The sequence below is a fragment of the Triplophysa dalaica genome, chromosome 12, assembly GCF_015846415.1.
Source record: "Triplophysa dalaica isolate WHDGS20190420 chromosome 12, ASM1584641v1, whole genome shotgun sequence".
Taxonomy (NCBI): domain Eukaryota; kingdom Metazoa; phylum Chordata; class Actinopteri; order Cypriniformes; family Nemacheilidae; genus Triplophysa; species Triplophysa dalaica.
The window spans coordinates 2,316,452-2,339,309 of record NC_079553.1 but is presented as its reverse complement, the minus strand read 5'-3'; the positions used below and the strand labels follow the sequence as shown (position 1 = coordinate 2,339,309).

Below are 22,858 nucleotides of genomic sequence, written 5' to 3'. Positions count from 1 at the left end.
AAACTTCAAAACAGCTGTGGTGTACTAACTGTATTTACTTTTTACATAAAAGGAATTAGATATTTGACTCGATTATCATGATACAGCTACTTCAAAACACAGTGATGAAAAGTTATTTGTATCTCTTGCACAACATGTTATGTTGAAGTTACAAAAGGAATCTGTTATTTAACTTTCCAATAGTTAAGTCTCTATTCCTGTTTATGATTTCAATGCATAAAGTTTCACCTCTCAGCTACCTTCACTTCCTCACCCTGGCAAAGCTAGTTTCCTGAAAGGCTCAAGAATGTTTCCATGGTGACCGTCAAAAGATTAAAAAAAGAGATCTCTAACTTTATAATATAAGAGACATCAAAGCATATGTTTAACAGTATAATCATTTATTGCCATACATATTGTAAAAAGATGTAGTACACGTCTGCTGTTGAACGTCCAGGTTGTTCAAGTGTGACCTTGTATAAATATTTGCACATAGGAGAATCTAATAAATGAAAGGGCCGTTTACAAACAGCAGCTGAACCGAAGAGAACGTTTCTCCACCGTCTTCAAGAAGAAAACCCCCTCACATATATTTTAATATCAATATTTAACATATATACACTAATATAAAGAAAAAAACAGATCACCTTACAAAAACAACAAAAAATTGTTGGTTCAACTTAAAAAAAAAAAAGGTTTACCTGGTTGCCTTAAAACGAAAAACTAAATGAGTTTAGTCAATTGAAAAAGACATTGAGTTTACTTATATTAAGTTGAACTAACTTGACATTTTAAGTCAACCGCCTTTAAATGAACAAAAAACAACTAATCATTTTTCGCAGTGCAGAAATAAAATACCCCTTTGTTTCTTTCAGCTCTTTGATTCTGCATCAAACATTTGAGTCATCACCACTGCTAGATTTAATTATGTCTGGATTGAAGATGATTAAATCTGTAAATTAAACTTATTCTTCAGAAAAATAACCACAAACAAAATCTATTTAGAAAGCTATTTCATAAAACCAAACAGAAAGAAAATCAAATCCCTGTAATTGCAGGCTCTGGATGAAAGATAATAGTATAAAGAATTACTCTAAGCAATTATTATATAAATCATAGTTTATATGACTTTCAGATAAAGATTAGACTTACAATGAGACATTGTTGTAAACTTGGTGCATATATGAATAAAGATCCATACGACGTTATTTAATTATATTCTAATATTTACCTGTACCATTATGTTAGCTCTGTGCGATCAAATCAATCCATCTTTGGCCACATCATCATATAAAAAAATCTAAACATGAAAAAGTGAAACTCGACAGCCTTAAAAATATTCCCTCAACTTGGCAAGCTTTTATATGTTCAAACTACCTTTTCTAAAGGTATAAACTTGATTTGGTTGTCTATGAAACGCTGTGTTTAGGTTTGTTTTGTAAAAGTTTAGATCAATGGAGATCTTTCATGTTCCTCGCAGTATTCTCATCATGCGAGCTCAATAGGATGACACAGATGTGTCTCTCCTCCAGACACTGTCCTTTTGTATAGTCTGCAGGAAGTGGTTTTCCGTCAATGCCCTGAAGCTTGACCTTTAACCCCGGTCACCCCAGTGTGAAGTCTATACAGTATGTACACATCAATGTTTGCATCAGACACCTTCACCTGTTGAGCTGCTCATCATACCTGCGAAATAAAACAAAACAAGATTTGTCTTTGTATGTGAGTTCAAACAGTATGCATTGAATTCTCAACTCATTAATTTAGTAAAATGTATGAAAAAATAACATTGTTTTAGCCCAAAATTGTGAAAGTGGCTTGGCTATTTACACCTTCAGCCAGGTGTCTCACAATAACTTAACGTGCAGCCGTGATGCGGACTCACTCTCTGATGCTTTCTGGGATTTGCAGCTGGTCCACAGGAACAAACTCAGCCAGTTCCTGCAAACTGTGGATGAAGCGCATCTTCCTGCCAAACTTCTCACTGCAAGAAGAAAGAGTTAATCCATACATGATGACTACACCGTTTTATCTGGGCCTGCCGAGTGAAAGAGTATCTGTGCTCACCTGATGAAAGGTTTGATGACTGTGATTAAAGCTCTCACGTACCACGCAGGGTGAACCACAAGAAGACCTTTCAGGTCCTTCCTTAATCTGCAGAGAGAAATTACATATTTGACCCAGCAGTTTGAAAAAGTCAAATAAATAACAACAGATTGTTTCTTTAACAAGAGGAAATTGAGATATTTGCCAATCGAACATGACGTCACGAGACTTTAATGGCTGGATGTCAGTTGTGTGAAAGGGCGAGAGGCAGGGCGGTTGAATCAAACAAGCCTCAGACAGGCAGAAACTTGGAGACGCTGGTTTGTTGTACACTATTCCTTTGGTTTCATCGCCCAAGGATGATCTAATGTATCAAGGAATTTCACGTCACATTCATTTTGGTTTCTTACAGATATCAAGGGTTTGGGTTTTTTGTTAAAGGAACAGTTCACCCAAAACTCACCCTCGAGATGTTCCAGATCTGCCTTTGTTCTTTGCCACCATTGACTGTCATGGTAGTAGCAAATTGTATTTCGTCATTTCTTTGTTCATAAAAGAAGATACTTTGAAGAATGTGAAAAAGCAAAACAAGTTCTGGGGCACTTTTGACTATCATTGTCAATTTTCCTACTTTGATAGTCAATGGTGATCAAGATCTGTTTGGTTACAAGCATTCTCCCAAGTATTTTTCTCTGTGTTTATCAGAACTAGTCATTTATACAGATTTGGAACAAATCGAGGGCGAGTAAATGACGACAATTTTTATTTTGGGTTTAATTGTCCATTTAACAAAGAAAGTCGATTAAATTTACTACCATTCAAGTATTCTTATAGATCACAGAAAAACCCACGGTTTTTTTATGCAGTATTTAAGCTATAACGCCCACTATTTATATATTTAGCAAAAGGTCAACGTTTCCAGAAAGTATCCAGGTTACAGAAACTGATCATCGGGGTTTTCCAGCTATTTTTCCACCCTATAACAGTTCCTTCGCAAATCTATGATATCATGTCTGACAATGTTTGTTTGTTTTTTCTTCCTCCGTCTGTAAAGTCAGCAGCATGATTTCTGAGAGGACACCTCATGCAATGATTCATAATTAGTGGTCATGACAGATCAGGCTGTCTTTAAACATCACAGACTCTTCATTTCCTCATTTCTTACATAAATCTCACATGTTCAATTCTAGAAAAGTCCCTGAATTCACTGGGAGCACAAATTCCTCACATAAACATTTCTGAGTTAACCTTCATATGAATTCATGCCGACTACAACGAACTACAACTGTAAAAACCCGGCCAGAATATTGAGAAATTAGACATAAATCTAATAAAAAGGGAGGTTAAGGTGCAAGATATGAGTCAAGATAGACGCGACGTGTTGAATGTAATAATTTGAGAATGTACTTTATGAAGGTTTATTTATATTCCTATTCATATGACTTTCATTACAAAAAGCCACACCGGCATTAGAGAGTACAGATGAGCTACAACACTAATCCTCCATGACCCACACGTTCTAAATATATCCAAATAACATCATAGCTGGGAAAGGGTCAGAGGTTATCTCTGGAATGTCTGTCAGAATTCTGATAACACCGTTATCAACGTACGAGTCAAAACATTCCTGTCATATTTCATTTGAGAGGTATGAAGAAAGAGCCATAGCTTCTCATGATCTACAGGAACTGGACTCAACTGAGGTCCACCACATTCAGATCACAGGCGCCCTCTACTGGACATCTGATATGTTTGCCTGTAGTTTCCTTTATTTTGTTTAGCTAGCATCACCTCCTAGAGGAATTGCGAAAGTAAGGATTGTTTTTAAAGAGTGTTCCCTGACATCAAAGTGTACACTAATTTGTGAAATGATTTCAGAAAACAGATAGCCCCGCCCCATACCTCGTTTGATTGGTTAAACAAGGTTTCTATGTCAGGCTGGTCAGGATGCTTAAACAAACAAGAGAGATGTTTTGATATGGGCACAAAGCCATAGTGTTTACATTTCATGTGAAAGTCGAGCTTGTCAAAATGTTTACTTTGCAGAGATTGTTTGTCTCTGCACATTAAACTGAAATAAGAGTAGGGATTTTAGTGAGAGTTTGACATTTAAGCTAATATTTTGAGATGTGCGTAAATACAGTAATCGCAAGTAACACATTTCATTTCACCTGCTAACTCTTTTATCATTTTACCTTTTTCAAAACTCAGTTTTTACAGTTAGTTTGATGTTTTATTTCATTAGGCCAATAATCTTGCAGTTAATATTCTTTATAACTTAAGTTATATCAATAAATATAAATATTCCACTTACCTTCTGTCAATGGATGTGTAACATTGCCTGAGCCATTTAATGCCGGGCATCTTATTGCGAGGAGCCATGCCACACAAATACACTAGTATGTAATTCTCAGACACCATCAGGTCAAGCGTGCCAATGATGAACCTAAATCAATATATAAATCGTGATTATACCAACAGAATACAGAGAGAGTAGCTCAAAATAACGCAGAATAGGGATTCCAGTTACCTGAAGAGATTGTCCATCACATATTCATAATGTTGTATTGTATTTTCTGGTAGGTAGCAGGAGGTAAACATGATGACGGCTGTAGATCCGTCCCCAAAATACCCTTAAAAGATCAAAAAGAAATCATCATTTAACTCTCCTGTAAAGCAACGATGTAACATTGTAAACAAACTTGAATTTAACCGAATCACGTGATCACACTTTGTACCCAAACACCTCACCTCCATGGGAGAGAACTTGGAGGTAAGGTTCCAGAACGCTCATGTTGACCTGATAGTCCTGCCCGCCAATATGGAAGCATCTCCATCGCACACCATTACCATCCACCTGATCCAACTCCAAGTGTCCCATTTCTGCCTGATCCAGCAAACTGCCCTTCCTGAGCGCCGCTTTGCCCATTTTAGGAAGATCATCTGCAATAAATATTTCCATTTGCTAAACAGTTTCCCAAGTACCAACCAAATGCATTCAATGTCGAAACAGTTTTATACCTTCCCACTCCAAATCGCGCATGCTGTCTGGAAAGTTGCAGGACTCGCTGTCTGAAGGTGTTTCTAAAGCCTCAAGGTTAATATCCAGGTCTGGATCATCTTCGTAAGACGGCGACAGCGCAGAAGCATCAAACTCGTCAGATTTCAAGCTCCGGTCAGTAGAGATTTTATCCAAAGTGAGATTAAGAGAAGGTGCCACTAGACGCTTCTTTCGGACACTGTTGCCGGTCAGGGCCAGGCTGGTCGGTGGGACTAGCAGAAACAAAATATAAAGAGACGAAAAATGTTTTTTTACCCCAAACAGATCACACAAGCACTGCTCACTACCACAGTTATTTTCTTCAGGGTGGAGGTTATGGGAAATTATACACAAAGCCACGATAATAAAATGCAGAAAATGTATTCAAATAATGGGGTTTGGTTACAGGTCTATGTAAAGATGGTAACAAAGCTGAAAAATGTGTTCGAGAAATCCTAAACAAATGTGCACAAAAAATATTGTTGATCTGCGAGTCGATCAAACAAAATGGATCTGGTGACTCTGAGCCAGCTGCTGACATTATTGTGTGGAATATGCATCAGACGGTCAGGAATTAACAGAGGGTGTGCCGTCAGAGGCTGACAACTACAATAGAACTACGCTAACAGCTTATCACAAACACACAAAGTCAATACTGGGGAAATAAAGGGACCGGATATTTCAAGCAGGTATGAAATGGAGAAATGAGATTACCAGGCCTGTTACTGTCAGCTCCGGAGCTTTCATCTTCATCATCAGGATCGTGTGAATCCTCAGGAAGAGGCCTGAAACATACATCACAGCATTTACAATGATCTTAATGCATCTCTTAAAGATAACAAAATATTAAATCAATTGGGATTTATTCCAAATAAATCATTTAATACTGTAAACTGAAAGTCAAAAGCGATATATGAAGAGTTTGGTTCCTCAATTTTTTTTTATTCCAGTTGATATCAATGAAACTGCAGTTGGTTTGTTTTAATTTAAGCCATAATAACTCAGAAAATACAGCTAACTAACCCAATAAAACATGATAACATAATACAAAACATGATTTCTGAGTTATCTCATTTTGGAACCAAACTCTTCATATTTTACATATACATGTATTCATTTAGCAGGCGATTTAATCCAAAGCGATTTACAAATGTATATATTGGAATATACACTCACCTAAAGGATTATTAGGAACACCTGTTCAATTTCTCATTAATGCAATTATGTTGGTGATGTAATGATGTGGGGGATGTTTTCTTGGCACACTTTAGTGCCCTTAGTGCCAATTGGGCATCGTTTTAATGCCACGGCCTACCTGAGCATTGTTTCTGACCATGTCCATCCCTTTATGACCACCATGTACTCATCCTCTGATGGCTACTTCCAGCAGGATAATGCACCATGTCACAAAGCTCCAATCATTTCAGATTGGTTTCTTGAACATGACAATGAGTTAACTGTAGTAAAATGGCCCCTACAGTCACCAGATCTCAACCCAATAGAGCATCTTTGGGATGTGGTGGAACGGGAGCTTCGTGCATCCCACAAATCTCCATCAACTGCAAGATGCTATCCTATCAATATGGGCCAACATTTCTAAAGAATGCTTTCAGCACCTTGTTGAATCAATGCCACGTAGAATTAAGGCAGTTCTGAAGGCGAAAGGGGTTCAAACACAGTATAAGTATGGTGTTCCTAATAATCCTTTATGTGAGTGTATAAAGCCGTGGAAAAAATAAAATACCATTCCAAATGTTCATTAAATCAGCATTTCTAGATGTATTGTGGTCATTACAATGTTTCAACAAAATCAAAGCTCAGGAGCGACTAAGTCATCCAACAGCAATGTGAAAAACTGATAAACATAGAGGAAATCACATAAATATATGTACAGTATATCTCATTTTTACTTTTACATGTACAAATATTATTGTTTTATTGCTTAAAAGTGAATATGAACTTGTTTTCTTTCTGTAGTATTTGAGCTCTTAAAAAATACAGAGCATCTTTTCTGTTATTTTGACCTGTTTCTCCAGTTTTCATTTTCTGTAAATAAATGCAAATAGTAAGAATATTCTTATTTTGAAATTTGGGAGAAATATTGTTAGTAGTTCACAGAATGAAACAAAACTGATCAATTTACCTAAACTTATATCTATAAATAGTAAATTCAGAAAAACTGAAAATAATTCTGAACTGGTCAGCAGCTGTATTTCATTTTCAATAACTTATTTTGATCTAATGTCAAACATCGTCTTTTTGAATACAGTATGTCACTATAAATAAGTCTCATAATCCATTTCAGGGTCATTGTAGTTGCGTCGGTGCTCAGTTTGAGATGGACACGTGAAGGTGTGTGAACTTGTTAGAACGGATTACCTGGGAAATTCCTCGTCTTGCCACTCCTCCCTGAGCTCCATGTCTGGAATGAAAGCAGATGTCTTGCTGTTTTCTGAATACCTGCAGGACAAATTGAAACATTTATAGGAGGATTGTCGCTTAAACTCTAACTCCAGAGGATGTTGGCTTTGTGTATCTAAGCGAATGTTCTGCTTTGTTAGTTTTCACGTAGACCACCTCTCAATATATTGATATAGCCCTTAGGTGAATGCTTCAAGTGTTTGCTTTCAGATATAACGTCAGGCACAGTGAGATGTTCAGTAAAAGACTGAATTGATTGTAGAAGGGCAAACAGCTGCTTGTACTGAAGTATTTTCCGAATAAAAATATTAGATGAGGACATGATTTCCCTCCAGTGAACATCACTCAGTACACTTCAATCATGGACAGTGGTTACACAAAACTACCCATTGTTTTGTTTTGCAGTTTGGACCGGCAGAAGCAAGAGCCGGCCCTGGCTCAGGCATTTCCACTGAAAAAACACTATTTCAACATTCAAAGCTGATCTTGATAAGTCTAAGCAAATAGTCTTCTCTTCTGCACTGTGGTTACCTCTCAAAACCATCAACATAACAGAAACTTAAAAAAAACCACAACACAACGCATTAATAAGTCTTCTTATTTCTCATCTTGTTTAAAAATGCATTACATAACACTTTATTTCCACATTTACCTTCATTATTCAGCCATGCAAAGCATTCTGGGAACTGGAAAACCTCTGGACAGATTTAGCTGCTTTAATAGGACACGAATCATTACCACAGACCAAATTGGAATTATTGAAGTTATTTGATTTAATATGACAATCTCAATTTATAAATTGCTTTACTTTGTCTTAAGAAAACAAGGATGCAAAGTTCTATTTTTGTAAGTTCTGTACTGATAAAGAATCAAATATTATTTTATAGATTTCATTGTCGTGTAATGTGTAATTTGAAAGGAAAATTATAACACAGACAACACAATAAAGAGCGAGATACGACATTTAGGCACAATTAGAATTGTAACATATTTCTGCCATTATTATTAGTTCAAATATGAAGAGATATTGATGATTTGATTGATTTAAAATCCTTATCTATCCTACTTTAAGTACATTCCAGACTTACTGAGGCAGGGTTGAAATAATATATGCTTTGAGATTTTAGATTAGTGTTAGTACCAATCAATAAACATTGGTAAACTGCAAATGACCAAATATTATGAAGACAAAAAACTACTTTTGAGGGCAGAGTTAACTACAATTTTAAAATGAGATAAATGTAAACAGATTGGAAGACATTTAAATCATTTGAGAGCATGTTGTGGCAGATTGTATGTAAAACAGGTGTGTGTAAAGCTGGCTAACGCCCGTCACATCGCTCTCTCTGGACATATGTAAATAATGACAATGTATGCAGAACTCACCTTCTCACCACTAACCCAAAAACAGTGCGTTTCAAAAACAAAACGCGTTTTCATTTAATAAGAAAAACAGAAGCATTGCCATCCGGTGTTATAATTTGTTAATAATAATGTTGTTCGCTTTCCGCCTTTAAAATCGACCTCACCAAAGCCAAACACCAACATGCCAGACACAGAACCCGTCCAGCCAATCAGAGCGCGCCTCGCATGATGACGTTCTCTTTGCACCTGAGAGGTGTTCAGTAGCCCCGCCCACTTACCGAGTACTAGGTGAGCTCTACCGAATAAAACATTTTGGAGATAAATCACAGAATCTTTTAATTCGTCAAGTCAATAAGAAACGAAATTAATGGTTATTAACACAATTACGGAGGCGTTTTGACATTACTATAGGCTTAATTACTACAATAAAACCCTAGTAACATGATATTGACATGACAAAATGCACATTGAACGAATGAAAGTAAAACGAGTTTCTCTAATGGATTCATAGATTGTGTTAATGATGTGGTTGATTAAAAACTACACTACATTATATTATAAACAAAATGATCACAAAAGCAGTCTTAAGTAGAACGGGAACATTTTTTGTAAAAGACAAAAATTCATTGTGTGGGGCAAAATTATAGATTTTTCTTTTATGCCAAATATCATTAGGAGATTAAGTAAAGATCATGTTCCATGAAGATATTTTGTACATTTCCTACAGTAAATACATCAAAACTTTATTTTTGTGAGTGGATGGCCTGCCACAGTGCCTCTGATAAACAACTTCAAAAGTGATTTTCTCAATATTTAGATTTTTTTGCACTCTCAGATTCCTGAGTTTTAAATGGTCGTATCTCAGCCAGATATTGTTATATTCTAACAACTCATACATCAATAGAAAGCTTATTTATTCAGTTTTCAGATTATGTAAAAATTTAAATATCGAAAAATTGACCCACAAGACACAATTTATCATGGCTATACTACAGGTAAAACCTAAAAAACAGGGTAACTGTAGTAAAAGAATGGTGATCACAGAATAACCATGGTTTTGAAAAACATTTTTTGTAAAAAACATAGTAAATGATGGTCACTGTAGTAAAATCATGGTAATCAATGCACAAAAAAAAACATGGTCATTACACTTGTCCCACAAAAAAGAAAACATGGTTAATTTTCGTAAGGGTAACCTTGGCCGTTTAATAAAACCGGTTCTTGTTCACACCTCAAGCATTACTTGTACACTTTTGTTACGTCAGCACCTTATAATTACACGTGGCACAAATGCAGACAATCTTGTTTTGTTTTATTCTGATTATGTCATATGTGAACCATAACTGAACCTGTTCATGTGATGTGAAGCTAGCATTAAACTCATTTACACCTAGATCAGATCTGTCTGTGTATCAAACATGTTATTGTGAAACATACACAATACAAGACAAGACTGCTTATAGATTATACGTTAACATCTGATATAACTTTTCAAGGCAGACATTCAATAACAAAACATTCGCAAAAATCTTGTTGATCTTTCCTTATTGTCTTAAAAGCAAATCATATCAAATTATATTTTAGGCAAACAAAAGCCATTATCAATGAGAAATTATATTTGTGATATTTATTTGTAATTACTGGTTGTAAAACAATAGATGTGCTTGTATATTTCAGTGATACATTCTGATATTTACTGTTGCAATAAAGGCGTTATTAGACTGACTCTCATCACATAAACTTCACGATTAAATTCCATGCATTCTGGTTTTGTCTGGGCATGAAGGGGTTCTTAGTGAAAATAACAATAAATTATGAGGATTCAAGAGGATTGGACTGTAGTAAAATTATTGCGTAACATGTTTTAATCTCCATGTTAAATTGTATAATCTAAATGCATGTGTTATTGTAGTGTTACTGATGGAAATCATACCCTCATATAATTTCAATGTAAAGTTTGTGATTATAAAGATTGTTTACATCATATTTTCCCACTTTTAAGATACTTTCGGTGACATTTTGTAGCTTTGCTTCTGTATATATCACGAGTAACACTATATGCAAGCCTTATTGTGTCCTAAGTAAATAGCAAAACTAGTGAAGCCATTGGGAACAGTCGTCCTTCGCCGTTACTAGACTTTAATATTATTCAAGAAGGCTGGCAAACCACCGGAAATCAGTTTTAACTTCCACTTCCTTTTTTTTAAATCCTCTTTCCACATAACACGATACAGAAGGATTTCTTGTAAGTCTTACTGTTGTTTACTTCATGACACTTTTTCCAATTTCTAAATCAACAGTGCTCTCGTGTTGTTTGTTTTGAGTTCGTCAATGCGTTTTGATCAGGTAAATCCTGAAAACAATTAAACATACAGTAATCGCATCATAATATATCATCAGTTCTTCATGTTCCTTCAACATCTACGGCGAGAATTTTTACATAAAAAAACCTTCATTTAAATGTAAAGACTTACCCATTTTGCAGGTCCCCATCCTTTTGGTCCGAGTAAGTCCCCATAACAAATTTCTTTCAAAGAAAGGGTCTAGATTAGAAATGCACTCAGTTGAAGACCATAAGTGGGGCCGAGCGGTTTCATTAGCTTTCCCAACAATACAATACAGTATCTATGACTGTATCTGGTGTCTCGTGTGAGGAAACTCACCCTGACTGTCACTACAGGTTTTTCAACATTTCTGACTTCTGCTGACTGCATTGTCCATTTCCCATTGGCTCAGCCGCTCTGAGCACTTCTGCTCCCCCACAGGGAAGGTTGGGAAGGTGGAGGAAGCCGCAACAAACACGCATGGCTGCATGGTCCTAATACCCCTGGGATTAAAAACCTCTTCCGTGGACTTCATGTCTTGCATGTATAATACGATGTGTACACAGATAATAGTTGTACAAATCAAACAATGAACAGGAGTTTATTCATATTCAATGAATATTACAAAGTTTGCGATTTGAAATAAAAAAAGGTTTTCGCATCAAAATACATGTGATACAGTAGGTGATTCTGCATGTCCTGCTTCACAACAATAACAGCACACGAATACATGTACCTTGAAATGTCAGACCATAAAAACTGATTTGTCGTTCTTTACAGATTGGCAGACTCATTTGGAAATAAAACAATGTGCTATTTCCTCAGGCAGCATGCAGCAATGCTCGGTGTTCACCATCATCAGTCATGGTTTATTAACAGTATAGTATACACAACACAGAAGTACCCTACAACATCAGAATATGATCTCATATCATATGCTACAACTTCAATACCAGAGGCCGATATCTGTTCAAACTAAAATTCAATTTTAGTAATCCACATGTTAATAATCCAAATGATTTAAAGGTCCAGTCAGTGAAATCTAATGGCAAGGTTTAGAATTGAAATGACCACTCGCTCCACCTGTTCAAAACGAGACGACGGCTGACAGAACATGGCGTATTATATGGGGATAGTATAAGGGGACCCGCGGCGTATGTAGATAGAAATAGCTCAGTCTAAGGTAATAAAAACATAACGCTTCATTGTGTAATCTCTTTCTCTGAAGATATAGTAATGTTTATTATACTGCATTTCTGTCAATAGATCCTCCAAAAAATGAAACACTGTACCTTTAAAACTGTATGTTTTTTCCAATCAGGACCTTGTAATTGAGCTTTTGTAACTACCAAATAAGTTGTATATACTAATGTGATGGTCTTTGATGTTATAATTCCGGTCATATACACACCAGTAAATAAACTGCAATCCATTAACCAAATTATAAAGCAGAGATATTCAACTCCTTTACTAGGGGGCCGCAGGACGCAATACCCTCTTCTGATGCGTTTTTTATCAACCTGATCTCACAGGAATCCGTAACTATTTTACGAGGATGCTTATCCGCGGGAATCGCACAAAAACGTACGGTTACTAGAAAAAAAGCAATACGGCGGCTCCACCCCTAACCCCGCCCCTCACACTAACTTCACTAGCTCGAAAGCAAATCCTCTGAAATAAGAACGTATGAATTCATACAAATGAATTGTAAAACTTTACGTTTCTGCGGTGGGATTGTTTTGGTTTGATATACCTGGACCTCCAGAACTGGAGTTGGATAAGCCTCTAATAGGACCACTCCACACATTTAAGCTTAAAATATATGTAGACAAAACCTAAATCAATAAATAATAAAAGCTAAAATAATACAAAGTACAAGGGAAACTATCATTTAAAATGATTAAATGCTTAAAATGCCTCCCACAGACCTAAAGGTTCGTACCTCCTTGGTTTTACATAAAACTGAGATTTTAGCTATCAGCATTTGAGCTAACATATAGTACATCTACAAATGGCCTCATAAGGATTGGTCTCGTTTTTCATCACTTACAATCACTGGGAAATGTGTTATTAACCGTACATATGAAACACATCTGTGACACTCTTGATAACCATAGACAAAACGTTTACTCGTACCTCAGCTTGCAAGAATAAACTGGAAACATATTTACAGTAACACTTACAATGGAAGCCTAGCATGCATGTGACCAGAACCATAACAGCTAAAGTTATAAACTTGATTATTTGAACTTGGTATTCACACAAGGCTAAAATTTGTCATGCAGATGCATTAACAAAAATGCAGGCTTCACATTTTTGCTTATGAACCATTTACTGGCTCAGTAAGTGTATTAGTGTAAATGCACTTTCAGTTCACTTCTTACAAACCTATGAACAAGTTTCAATTAGTTCACGAGGGAATCAACAACATGCCATTAAACAGCCACAGAGAACATTTCGGGAAACACCTTCTTTGTTTACATCTATACCACAGAGTATCTAGATTTTCAATGTTGCGTTTATTTGTAACATTAAAGATCTTTGCACATACAGTCAGAAATTTTCTTATGCGTTTTTCCGTATTTGGTGCTGGTTTGTACGGTGTCTCTGAATTGTCAAAACGCTTCTCAAAATAAACGCTACAGGTGCGAAAAATGCAGAAATTCAAGCCCAGTCTTATGACGGATGAAAATGTTGGAGGCAGTGTGTAAATGTGATTGACAAAACGCGAGGTCGTATTTATTTTTAAACGTGAGGAAATTTTGGACGCAAATTTCTGACTCAATGTGCAATGGCCTTAAGACACTTCACTGGATTGACATTACAGAAGTATGCCGGGGCATTATACATAACTCAGATGGTTTACTTTTCCATTTTTTTTACAAGCACTGGATGCACGTTGTCAATCATTGGACCAAATTAAATCATTCGTTTAAGATAATCCCCAAATGATCTGAACACTGTTAAAAAATGACGTGGGTCAAAGCCACACCTTATCAATTTAAATAATTAATGACAAAATATGAATATGCCCAATTAATAACTAGGGAATTTATCGTCCAGCAATACAGACTTGAGCGACCCTTATGATAGATATAACGCATGTAATGCTGCATTCAATGTACCAATCCGTTAAGTCAAAAGAAAGTCCTCCTATGACCTCGTTGTACCAGCTTGCAGACGATAAAAAAAATTGCCGCTTCGTTTCCTCACCCTTGTGCACCACTGCTGTATATGCACTGCATCTGTAGGCTGTCATAAAGGACTGGCCGTCTCCAGCTCCTATGATGAACTCTTTGACACAACAGCTCCTACATCACTGTCCGTCAGGAGACTCATCCTCCATGCTGGCCATCTTGCTAACTTTCTCCACCAAAACCTCGGGACAGATTTTCGGCAGGCCGTTGTCCAAAGGACAGCCGTCAACCAGACTGTTCATCGGCGTTGGGGGGACTCGGCTATCGTCCTCGTTCCCAGCATCCTCCGCACATTGATGCGAGTAACTCTGGTCCTGATTGGATTCATCATCCAGATACAAGTCCTCCATGTTTCCGCTTTGAAATACTTTACTTTCCCACTCTTTCAGGAAGTCTGTGATTATAGGAAATACCTTCTTGCGTGATGCCAACGTGTTACCCTGTATATAGGTTTTGATATCCAAATATGGACTGCCCACTGGCTTAAGATCCAAACTGGGGTTTCTGGCTTTCTCTAGCGCTTTACAGATCTATAAAAACAGAAAAATCAAATAAGAGGTCGAGTAACTTACTACATTTTGGTGACATTATGTCATTTGGTTGGACAGTAAAGTAAATAAGATCGCTTTTAACTTTAGATGTACCTCTTCCCTGTAGAGAGTGCTGGAACTGTAGACAGCAAGCTGTCTGAAGGGCTCCTTGTTATCGATGAAAGAGATCGTCATGGCAACCAGTAGGTTATATTTGTGATTGTGGCAGAACTCACACAGGTCTTGCTGCAGGCCACGCCTCTGTAGAAAATCCTAAAGACAGGAAAACACATTCAAACTTTTTGATGAAGAGGTGTGCTAACATGCGGTGTAATTGGCGGGTGTGAGACGGACTGCCCAGCCCTGCAGTGAGATAGGGTGTGCCTTGGAACTTGGAATCAGTTGTTCTTCAGGATTACAGAAGCGTTCATGAGTCATGAGGATGGGCACATGAGCACATTTCGTGCCCACAACAAGAGCTCCTCACATTTCCTATGTCCACATTTCCTCTATCGCTTTGTGGAACTGAGTATTGAGGTTAACACACAAGACTCGCTTCACTCAAGAGGAAACGTGTCATTTGCATGTGATCGGGAGAATTTAAATCCGAAAAAGCACAGCAAAGATTTAAGAATTGAGCAGATTAGCACCTAAGATTTTCTTTAGGGATGCACCAATGTATCCACCACAAACTTTAAACAGGCAATTACAAAATAAAATAACTATTTTTATTAATAATTGTAATATAATTGTATATTTTATATTCAATTTAATACAATTAATAATATTTATATAAATTAAATAAGAAATAGATTGTTATATTATAACCAAACACAGACCGTAAGTTTACTTTGGGACAGGTGCGTGTGTCTGATGAAACAGTCTATGCATAAAATGTCCAAATATAATAATAATATTAGTAATATTACAATATTTATTTAATTTAATAAGAATAATAAATATTGAATGATATTAAAAAAGTTATAAAAGTTACACATCCAAAAAAACAGATAATGTTTAATGGGAATGCCAGAAGCTATTAAAACCGTTTAAATAAGTATTTGTACATTTGTGTGTGGTTGAATACTGTTTTTTAAAAGCACAATAAAAAAAAAATAGTGATCTAATGGCAAAAGTACCACAGAATTTTCATAAAACTACAATCAGCCAAACTTTCCCGAAAAGATTCATCGCAAGTTTCTGTTTAAGAGAGCATTAAAAGAAAGTGCATAACATCACTGACCTCTAGTGTCATATAAATGGCACTGACAGCCAGTCGTAGATCCCCACCAGATGCAGCTTTCATGTCTTTTAACAGCATCTGTTCAGTGGAGAGACCTGATACACAGAACCACATAACATACATTCATATTATATCATCGGAGACAAATTTAACCTCTAGATCTCATTCAGTATATTTGAACGATCCTGTCTTGAGCTAATTAATTGAAATAAACTACTCCAGTATTTTTATTATTGACTATAGAAAAATGTTAAGGATATTTGATATATTACACAATAAAACATCCTCTGACCTGAAACATCAAACTTGGCATTCTGTAAGGATTGAAACAGGGCGCCCCTCGGGGGCAGCTTTGGAAAACGCTTCTCCAAAAAGATGGCGTACTGGCTGTCCTTAGGGGTGACTTTACCTGCCTCAGGCGCCATGTTTACACAGTCTAGGATTATGGTACCTGTCAACAGAAAGCAAAAATACATTTCACAAGATGTTTCGCTTCGTAACGTTTGCAAGACCTTATCTTTCTACTGATTCAGATATTACATTGTGTCAAAAGAATAGGGTGTTTTTGCTAATTAAGTTCACTCTGGATAATCTCCAACAGCTAAATGACCCTTGAACCGTTCTGGGTCCATCCATGTCTAACAGTGTCTAGCAAATAAAACAGGGGTCCTGCTGGGAGAGCAGACATTCCTCTCCATGTTTATCCGTGTCACAATGACGCTCACCATATAAAAGCTGAGCCACTTGTTGGTCCAGCACGTCAGGCGCTTTTTGGGCGATGCGCTCCGTCACAAGAGTGGCACAGGAGCCTACAGTCTCCACGGTGACAGAGCATGAGGGAGATGAGGACCTCTGGTGGAGGTGATGGTCAATCACTTCCACAACGGCGTCTTCAAGATCCCTGTCAGAGCTGTAGATAAAAAAGATCAACATTGCCATAAGCATTCAATAAACATTTATTTTGATCTTCTTCCTAATGCTGTGTTCCCACCAGATGCGAATAAAGTGTTATGCGCAAGTGATTTACATGTTAAGTCAATGCGGTGCCATTCGCGAGATATGAGAACTGGAATTGAGCATTTTGGGCATTTGACACGTGTATAACGTGATTCGCAGTCGAGCGAGTTGAAAAATCTGAACTTTGGCGAATATTCGCGCTGCGGTAACCAGTCAGGTGCTTGCTCTAGTGGTGACGTGATTATGACGTAGCGAGCGGAGGCACAAATCTGAAATAACAATGGACAAAATCATTGTTGCCGTATGTGGATACCTGGAAATGTACGATACATCTTACTTTTATCAAAACAGGAATAAAAACAATCTTGCTTGGAAGAATGAGGAGGTCGGACAATCTGGTAAGTTGCAAAAAACGCTCTTTACTCAATTTGAGCTATAAATATATACGAGACTGAAGCCGCCTAGCAGAAGCCCCTCCCATGACACGAATTTGCGATTGTTGTGAAGTGAATTTCACACGCGAATAAAGCAAGTAAACTCAAAACGTTCGAGCGTCCAACTACGCCCGAATAGTGCGATTCATTCGAACAAGTCACGTCTGGTTTGACAAACTATAAGAACTCTAGTGGAACATATTTATATATGAGTATTTATAAAATATAACATCAATAGAGTACAGTTAAGTGCTTCAGAACACAATACTGACCTGGGCAGAACGTTATGGTCGACCAGTGTTAGCGTCAGCTTTTTGGCCTTGTGCAAGCTATGAAGATCCACCTCGTCCCTGAAGAGGAGATGTTCCCAAGACAGACCGCTCTCTCTTAGCAGAAAGATGCTGTCTGAACGAAGGTGAAACTCACGCCGAGGGATATTGAGTACAGGCACCGGTACCCTTTTAGAGTCCAGAGTCTACGACAGGTAAACAATACTGATGAGCAAATCAATAACCCTCCATCTCCGGTACAGAATCGTTTAAGCGACAGAGCAACTAGAACAGAGCATTTAAAATGTGTATCAGCATCACAGATCTGCTTCTTGAACACAGTACAAGTGATACAAAATGTACAGAAAAGGTTCAACCTTTAGCATTTTATAAAAGGGTTTATTTGTGAGTGTACTAGGTTGGTCATAGCATACCTTTGAAAGAAAGTAGGCGAAGGTCATGGCTGATACCATAGAGTCCGTATCACAAGCCTCATTCCCCAATATGATATGCAGCCCAGGGCTGTCCTTACAATCACCCTGAGAAGAAGTGAACAATGTCACAGACTGCTCGACTTTTGTAGGACAAAAATGTCTAAAAGCATGAGCAGGTCTGGTTGCCTCTATAAAACCAAGCTGATGAACAACATTAAAATAAGAACTCAGTACTACTTGGTAAAAATAAAAATATCAAACCCAGAAAATAAAACTAACATGTGCAGTACTAAAGCTAGAGTAATGACCCAGGAGCAGGATATACAGAGTGTGACCTTGAGAAAGCACTTTAACCCCAAGATGGGATAAAGTTAATGCATTTCATTTGAGCAATTCCAAGCAAATGTCAATACCAACCTTTTTTTAAGTTTTAACTTGTTTTAAGTCAATATTTGGTGGTTAATTAATAGCCACACAAGGTCTTTGTTTAACCCTCTGGGACACTTCATTTAGGGGTCACACTTGGCTCCTAAGCGGTCAAAAGTAAGTGAAACCTTAATGGTAAATAATGTAACTAACTTCCTTTTTTCAGGAAATTAATGGCATATATTGACAATATTTTTTTTATTAAATTTGATTGTACTTAACATTAATATGTATGCAATAACTATTACCCATTTTTACCCACTGAAAACAATACAAATTACTTTATATTTTAAAATAATTTTTCAATGAATGCATTATTTGAGGTTTAAACAGAGAATAGGCTATTCAAATTGTTTTTAATCGTTGTAAAAAAAGGAAAAACATGTTTAGTGGCATTTGTACTGGAGTAACCACTAGGTTCCAGTATAGCTCTCTATAGTGTAGTTTGTGAATTCACAAGCTGTTCAAATATGATTTAGGATTTGTATGTACATTTAGACAATTTCAAAGAATGTATTTTTTTCAACTTTTTGTCAACTTTTAGATATTTTTTGTTTGATAAGTACCAAGTTTATAATAACAGTCAAACATAAAAATCTTTTTATAAACTAAAGGGAACACACGGAAAGCCTTTTTGTTACTTAGTATTTGATAATTAAAATGTATAACAAAATAAGGAATGGATAGCGATAAATCAAACAATTTACACAAACATTTTGCAATTAATTGTTATTTCATTCAGTTTTTTGCATTTTGAGAGAATTTTTTGGTATTAATTAATATTTATGCCCTAATTATTATACATTTTTCTCCCCATTGATTTATTTTTTACATTTATTTACATTTTGTGAGCGCACATGTGTGTCAAAGAGGAGAGAGAGACTCTTTTTCTATTTCATTTATTGACTTTATTTTACAAATTCTCAAATTTTGTTCTATTGCAGCCATACCAGTTCATTTTTTTAGTGTGTGTTTCACTATTTTGCACTCTTGATTGCGGTGCACTTTTTTTCTGCACAGTCGCTGATTTGTACTTCGTACTACCAAAAGATTCTCTGAGTTTTAATATTTCACATTCATTTCCTAAATGAATGAATGAAATGTTAAAAATGACTGAAGAGTCCCGGAGGATTAAGTTATGACTTCCCATAGCCAGTTGGTGCAATATTGTTTCTTCCTAATAAATGTGCACATAAAAATTTATCGATTTTAAGTTTTGACTCCAAATGCTGGAATAGCTCATTGGAGAACTAAAATGAATTACCAATGACAGGTTTCCTACAACAAATAAATGAGAAATAAGATTGCAGTAAGATACACCTCAATCTGAAAATGCATCAAACAGAAACAATAGATTGCCTGTGGTGACGTCTTTAAATCCAGCTCAACATCCCACAAACAATGTTGAACTCACCCTTACAATCACCCAGTAACATTATATGACTAAGAGCCAGTGAGAGGTGGGGTGCAATGTGCCAAAGCTAAAACACAATCTGTGGCTTCCCACCAGACACAAGACGCCAGACATGTTTTCTCTATAACATTTGAACACAATATGTGCTAAAACTGGGAATTAAGACCAAACTAATTTTGTGCTGCTTTTGATTGACATCAGTACATAATGACATCGCCCAAAAATAGCAAAGCCCTATGATAGCTCTGTCTACTGGAGCGTGTCTCCTATTACTTTCATTGCTTAAAAATCACATGATGAAGAGCATTTAAAATAGAATCACTTTGAATGCATCATCCCGCTTCCCTATAAAACATCTTATCCCTCTTTACAATGACACCCACAGTGTTAATGAGCAGTAAGTCTTCTTCATTACTCTAGCCTAACACAAAAGCTATCTGTGACATCAGGATCAATTGATGTACTCTGATCTAAGCGGCCAGCTGGGATTTGCTGTAAATACTGAACGACAGACTGTTTGGTCAACACAGACTGAGATCACAGCTCGCGCTGGCCAGAGGACATGGACGAGGGTTTGGGTACGCACTTCTCTCTCTCTTTCTCTTTGTCAAGCGAAAATCATCTTCAAAAATCTTGTTGGATAGGGAAGTGCTCGAAAATCATGCCTACATGTGCGTAACTGAAGGCCGGATGGGAAGTCCGCCACAGCGATGTGAAATGGACCACGGGACACTGAGCAAACAGTATAGAACCACTGGGACTTGGGTCAACAGAATATTTTGAAAGAGCACTTGGCTCGCTGGCACGCTCTATATTTGCAACTCTTATGCTTCATTGGAGCCAAAAGGCACTTTAACCACAAGTGCAGCCGTGTATGTTTGCTGTTTTCCCTTTTTGTTTCTTCAATCATTGACTGAATTAGTTACAGAGCCCCACTCTGCGTGCTTCTATGGGCTGAGATTTACAGTTTCAGGTCAAACACTATGTCTTCCCAGCAGTGGATGACCCCAGGTGTCACAGTGTTTGGCTTTCAAACAACAGTGTTAGGGGTAGAGAGATGCTCTGACTGATGCTGTAGGGATCATATGCACCAGGCAGCAGGTATTATTGTCTCAGCAAACAGCTTTAACCTTTAGTCGTGAAATGGAGAACACTAAGCCGTAAATCTAGAAAAGTGGGAATGGCTTTTATTGACTGAACACAATGAGTGCGTTAACATGCACAAAATAACGGATATCTTTCACAAATCAGCCCGTTTTCACGTGTTTACATGCATAATAATAGCAGAAAACCACGTTTATATCAGCCCGTTTTTCGAGACTTGCCGGGTTTCTCGTGTGCAGTGACGTCATCGTCGATAGTCTTTTTAGAAATTAAAAATGCAGCGGGAAAACGCTCAGAAGCTGAATTTTTATTAGGGCTGTCAAAAGATTAATCGCGATTAATCGCATCCAGAACAAAGGTTTGTGTACAAAAAATATATCTGTGTGCTGTCATATGACATATATTATGTAAACGCAAACTTTTATTCTAAATGCGATTAATCGCGATTAATCTTTTGACAGCCCTAATTTTTATATCTCTTCTCATGTCCGAAATACCTGCATATGCAACAATAGTTCTTCATTTTGACCTTTCTACACCAACTGCATGATTCGAGAGAGGACTTTTATACGTTATTATGACTTCCGTTTGGGACTTTTACTACTGCGCTGTCAGACATGCGCACATAAACAAAACGGAGAAAAAAAACGGTAAAGTTTTCCTCAGAATATAAAACACAGAATTGTGTTAAACATCCCTAGGAAAAAATAATCCTTTAGATTATATTCAAAAATATATATTTTATAATATACCAATTGTCTAAATTATTAAGAACTATAGTCGCCTGTAAACATATTTAGGAAAAGGTATCAAACAAAAAGGGTGCAATCTTAAAGCGACCCTTACAAAATCAACCTTGGTTTACTATGGTAAACACAGTATACATATAGTACTCATAGTAAAGCCATACATTAATCAATCGTCAATATCTCATCTAAAGTAGTCATGTATCAAAAACACGTTTGTAAGGTTTAAAATATGCAACATTCGTACAGTGGAGAGAAACTTAAGTTAGTCTTCTGGAGATGAAGTTTTTTACTAAATGCAACCTTCTCTAAATACTTTCTGGGGTCAACTCAACTGAAGTTTATTTATAAACGTGTGCAGGAACCTCAAAACACTGACCCACAAAATGACAACTTATACGAAAGTTTCTTGAACAAAACATGAAATAAAATTAACAGATTAATAAAACAATCATGTTAGTCTGCTGTCAAAGCATGAAGTCGTTTCAGTCATTGGCGCGAGGGGCCAGAGTCTAAGCGCGAGTAACGTTACGACTCGTGCACTATCAAGTGTACTTCAAACAGTTGCATACAGTATTTAACAAGTGTGCCATCATTTACAGCAAACAATAATATTTATATGAAGCTCTCAACATAAACAGTGTATGCACTCACGAGGGGACCACGTAATAAGTGCGTAAAATGGGTGAAACCAGCAGACCACGCGCGCTAGTCTTACCTCCAGGACGTCGCGACAGCTCCGTAAATAAGCCTCCATTGTCACACGGAGTCTCAAGGTTTTCACGTAGCGAAATATCCTCCAAACGTGTAAAATACTTCAAAGTACCTCTGAAACGTGCACGTCTCACTGTGCGCTCGATATGACAGTGGAATTTAGAGCTTTGCTAGTACAACGTGAACTCGCAGAAACAGTGCGTGTTGACGCACAG

At 36.9% G+C, this 22,858-nt stretch overlaps 2 protein-coding genes across 3 annotated transcripts; both read right to left on the bottom strand.

Moving 5' to 3' along the window:
* Positions 1 to 363: 363 nt before the first annotated feature.
* bnipl (BCL2 interacting protein like) lies at positions 364 to 11,591 on the bottom strand. 2 transcript variants are annotated; one of them, XM_056761825.1, is made up of 10 exons: positions 11,326 to 11,591; positions 7,445 to 7,525; positions 5,780 to 5,850; positions 5,047 to 5,298; positions 4,777 to 4,968; positions 4,556 to 4,658; positions 4,340 to 4,471; positions 2,047 to 2,133; positions 1,865 to 1,963; positions 364 to 1,665 (listed from the first exon to the last, which is right to left on the bottom strand). In XM_056761825.1, the coding sequence occupies exons 1-10, from the start codon at positions 11,367 to 11,369 to the stop codon at positions 1,641 to 1,643; spliced, it is 1,086 nt and encodes a 361-aa protein (XP_056617803.1). In that variant the 5' UTR covers positions 11,370 to 11,591; the 3' UTR covers positions 364 to 1,640. The 2 variants fall into 2 exon arrangements, with proteins under 2 accessions (XP_056617803.1, XP_056617804.1); XM_056761826.1 differs by lacking the exon at positions 11,326 to 11,591 and adding an exon at positions 8,873 to 9,010.
* A 169-nt stretch (positions 11,592 to 11,760) lies between these two features.
* Positions 11,761 to 22,832, bottom strand: prune (prune exopolyphosphatase). Its single transcript, XM_056761824.1, has 8 exons — positions 22,648 to 22,832; positions 18,240 to 18,344; positions 17,809 to 18,011; positions 16,871 to 17,055; positions 16,438 to 16,596; positions 16,146 to 16,240; positions 15,017 to 15,175; positions 11,761 to 14,902 (listed from the first exon to the last, which is right to left on the bottom strand). The coding sequence occupies exons 1-8, from the start codon at positions 22,684 to 22,686 to the stop codon at positions 14,492 to 14,494; spliced, it is 1,356 nt and encodes a 451-aa protein (XP_056617802.1). The 5' UTR covers positions 22,687 to 22,832; the 3' UTR covers positions 11,761 to 14,491.
* Between the last annotated feature and the right edge of the window lie 26 nt (positions 22,833 to 22,858).

Coding starts and splice junctions, on each gene's coding strand:
- prune (XM_056761824.1), bottom strand. CDS start 22,686: ATGGAGGCTTATTTACGGAGCTGTCGCGACGTCCTGGAG. Junction 17,056..17,808: donor GACCATAACGTTCTGCCCAG/GTCAGTATTGTG, acceptor TTTTATCTACAG/CTCTGACAGGGATCTTGAAG. Junction 16,597..16,870: donor AGTGGCTCAGCTTTTATATG/GTGAGCGTCATT, acceptor TTCTGTTGACAG/GTACCATAATCCTAGACTGT.
- bnipl (XM_056761825.1), bottom strand. CDS start 11,369: ATGGGGACTTACTCGGACCAAAAGGATGGGGACCTGCAAAATGG. Junction 4,969..5,046: donor GCGCGATTTGGAGTGGGAAG/GTATAAAACTGT, acceptor TATTTATTGCAG/ATGATCTTCCTAAAATGGGC. Junction 1,964..2,046: donor GTCATCAAACCTTTCATCAG/GTGAGCACAGAT, acceptor TTCTTCTTGCAG/TGAGAAGTTTGGCAGGAAGA.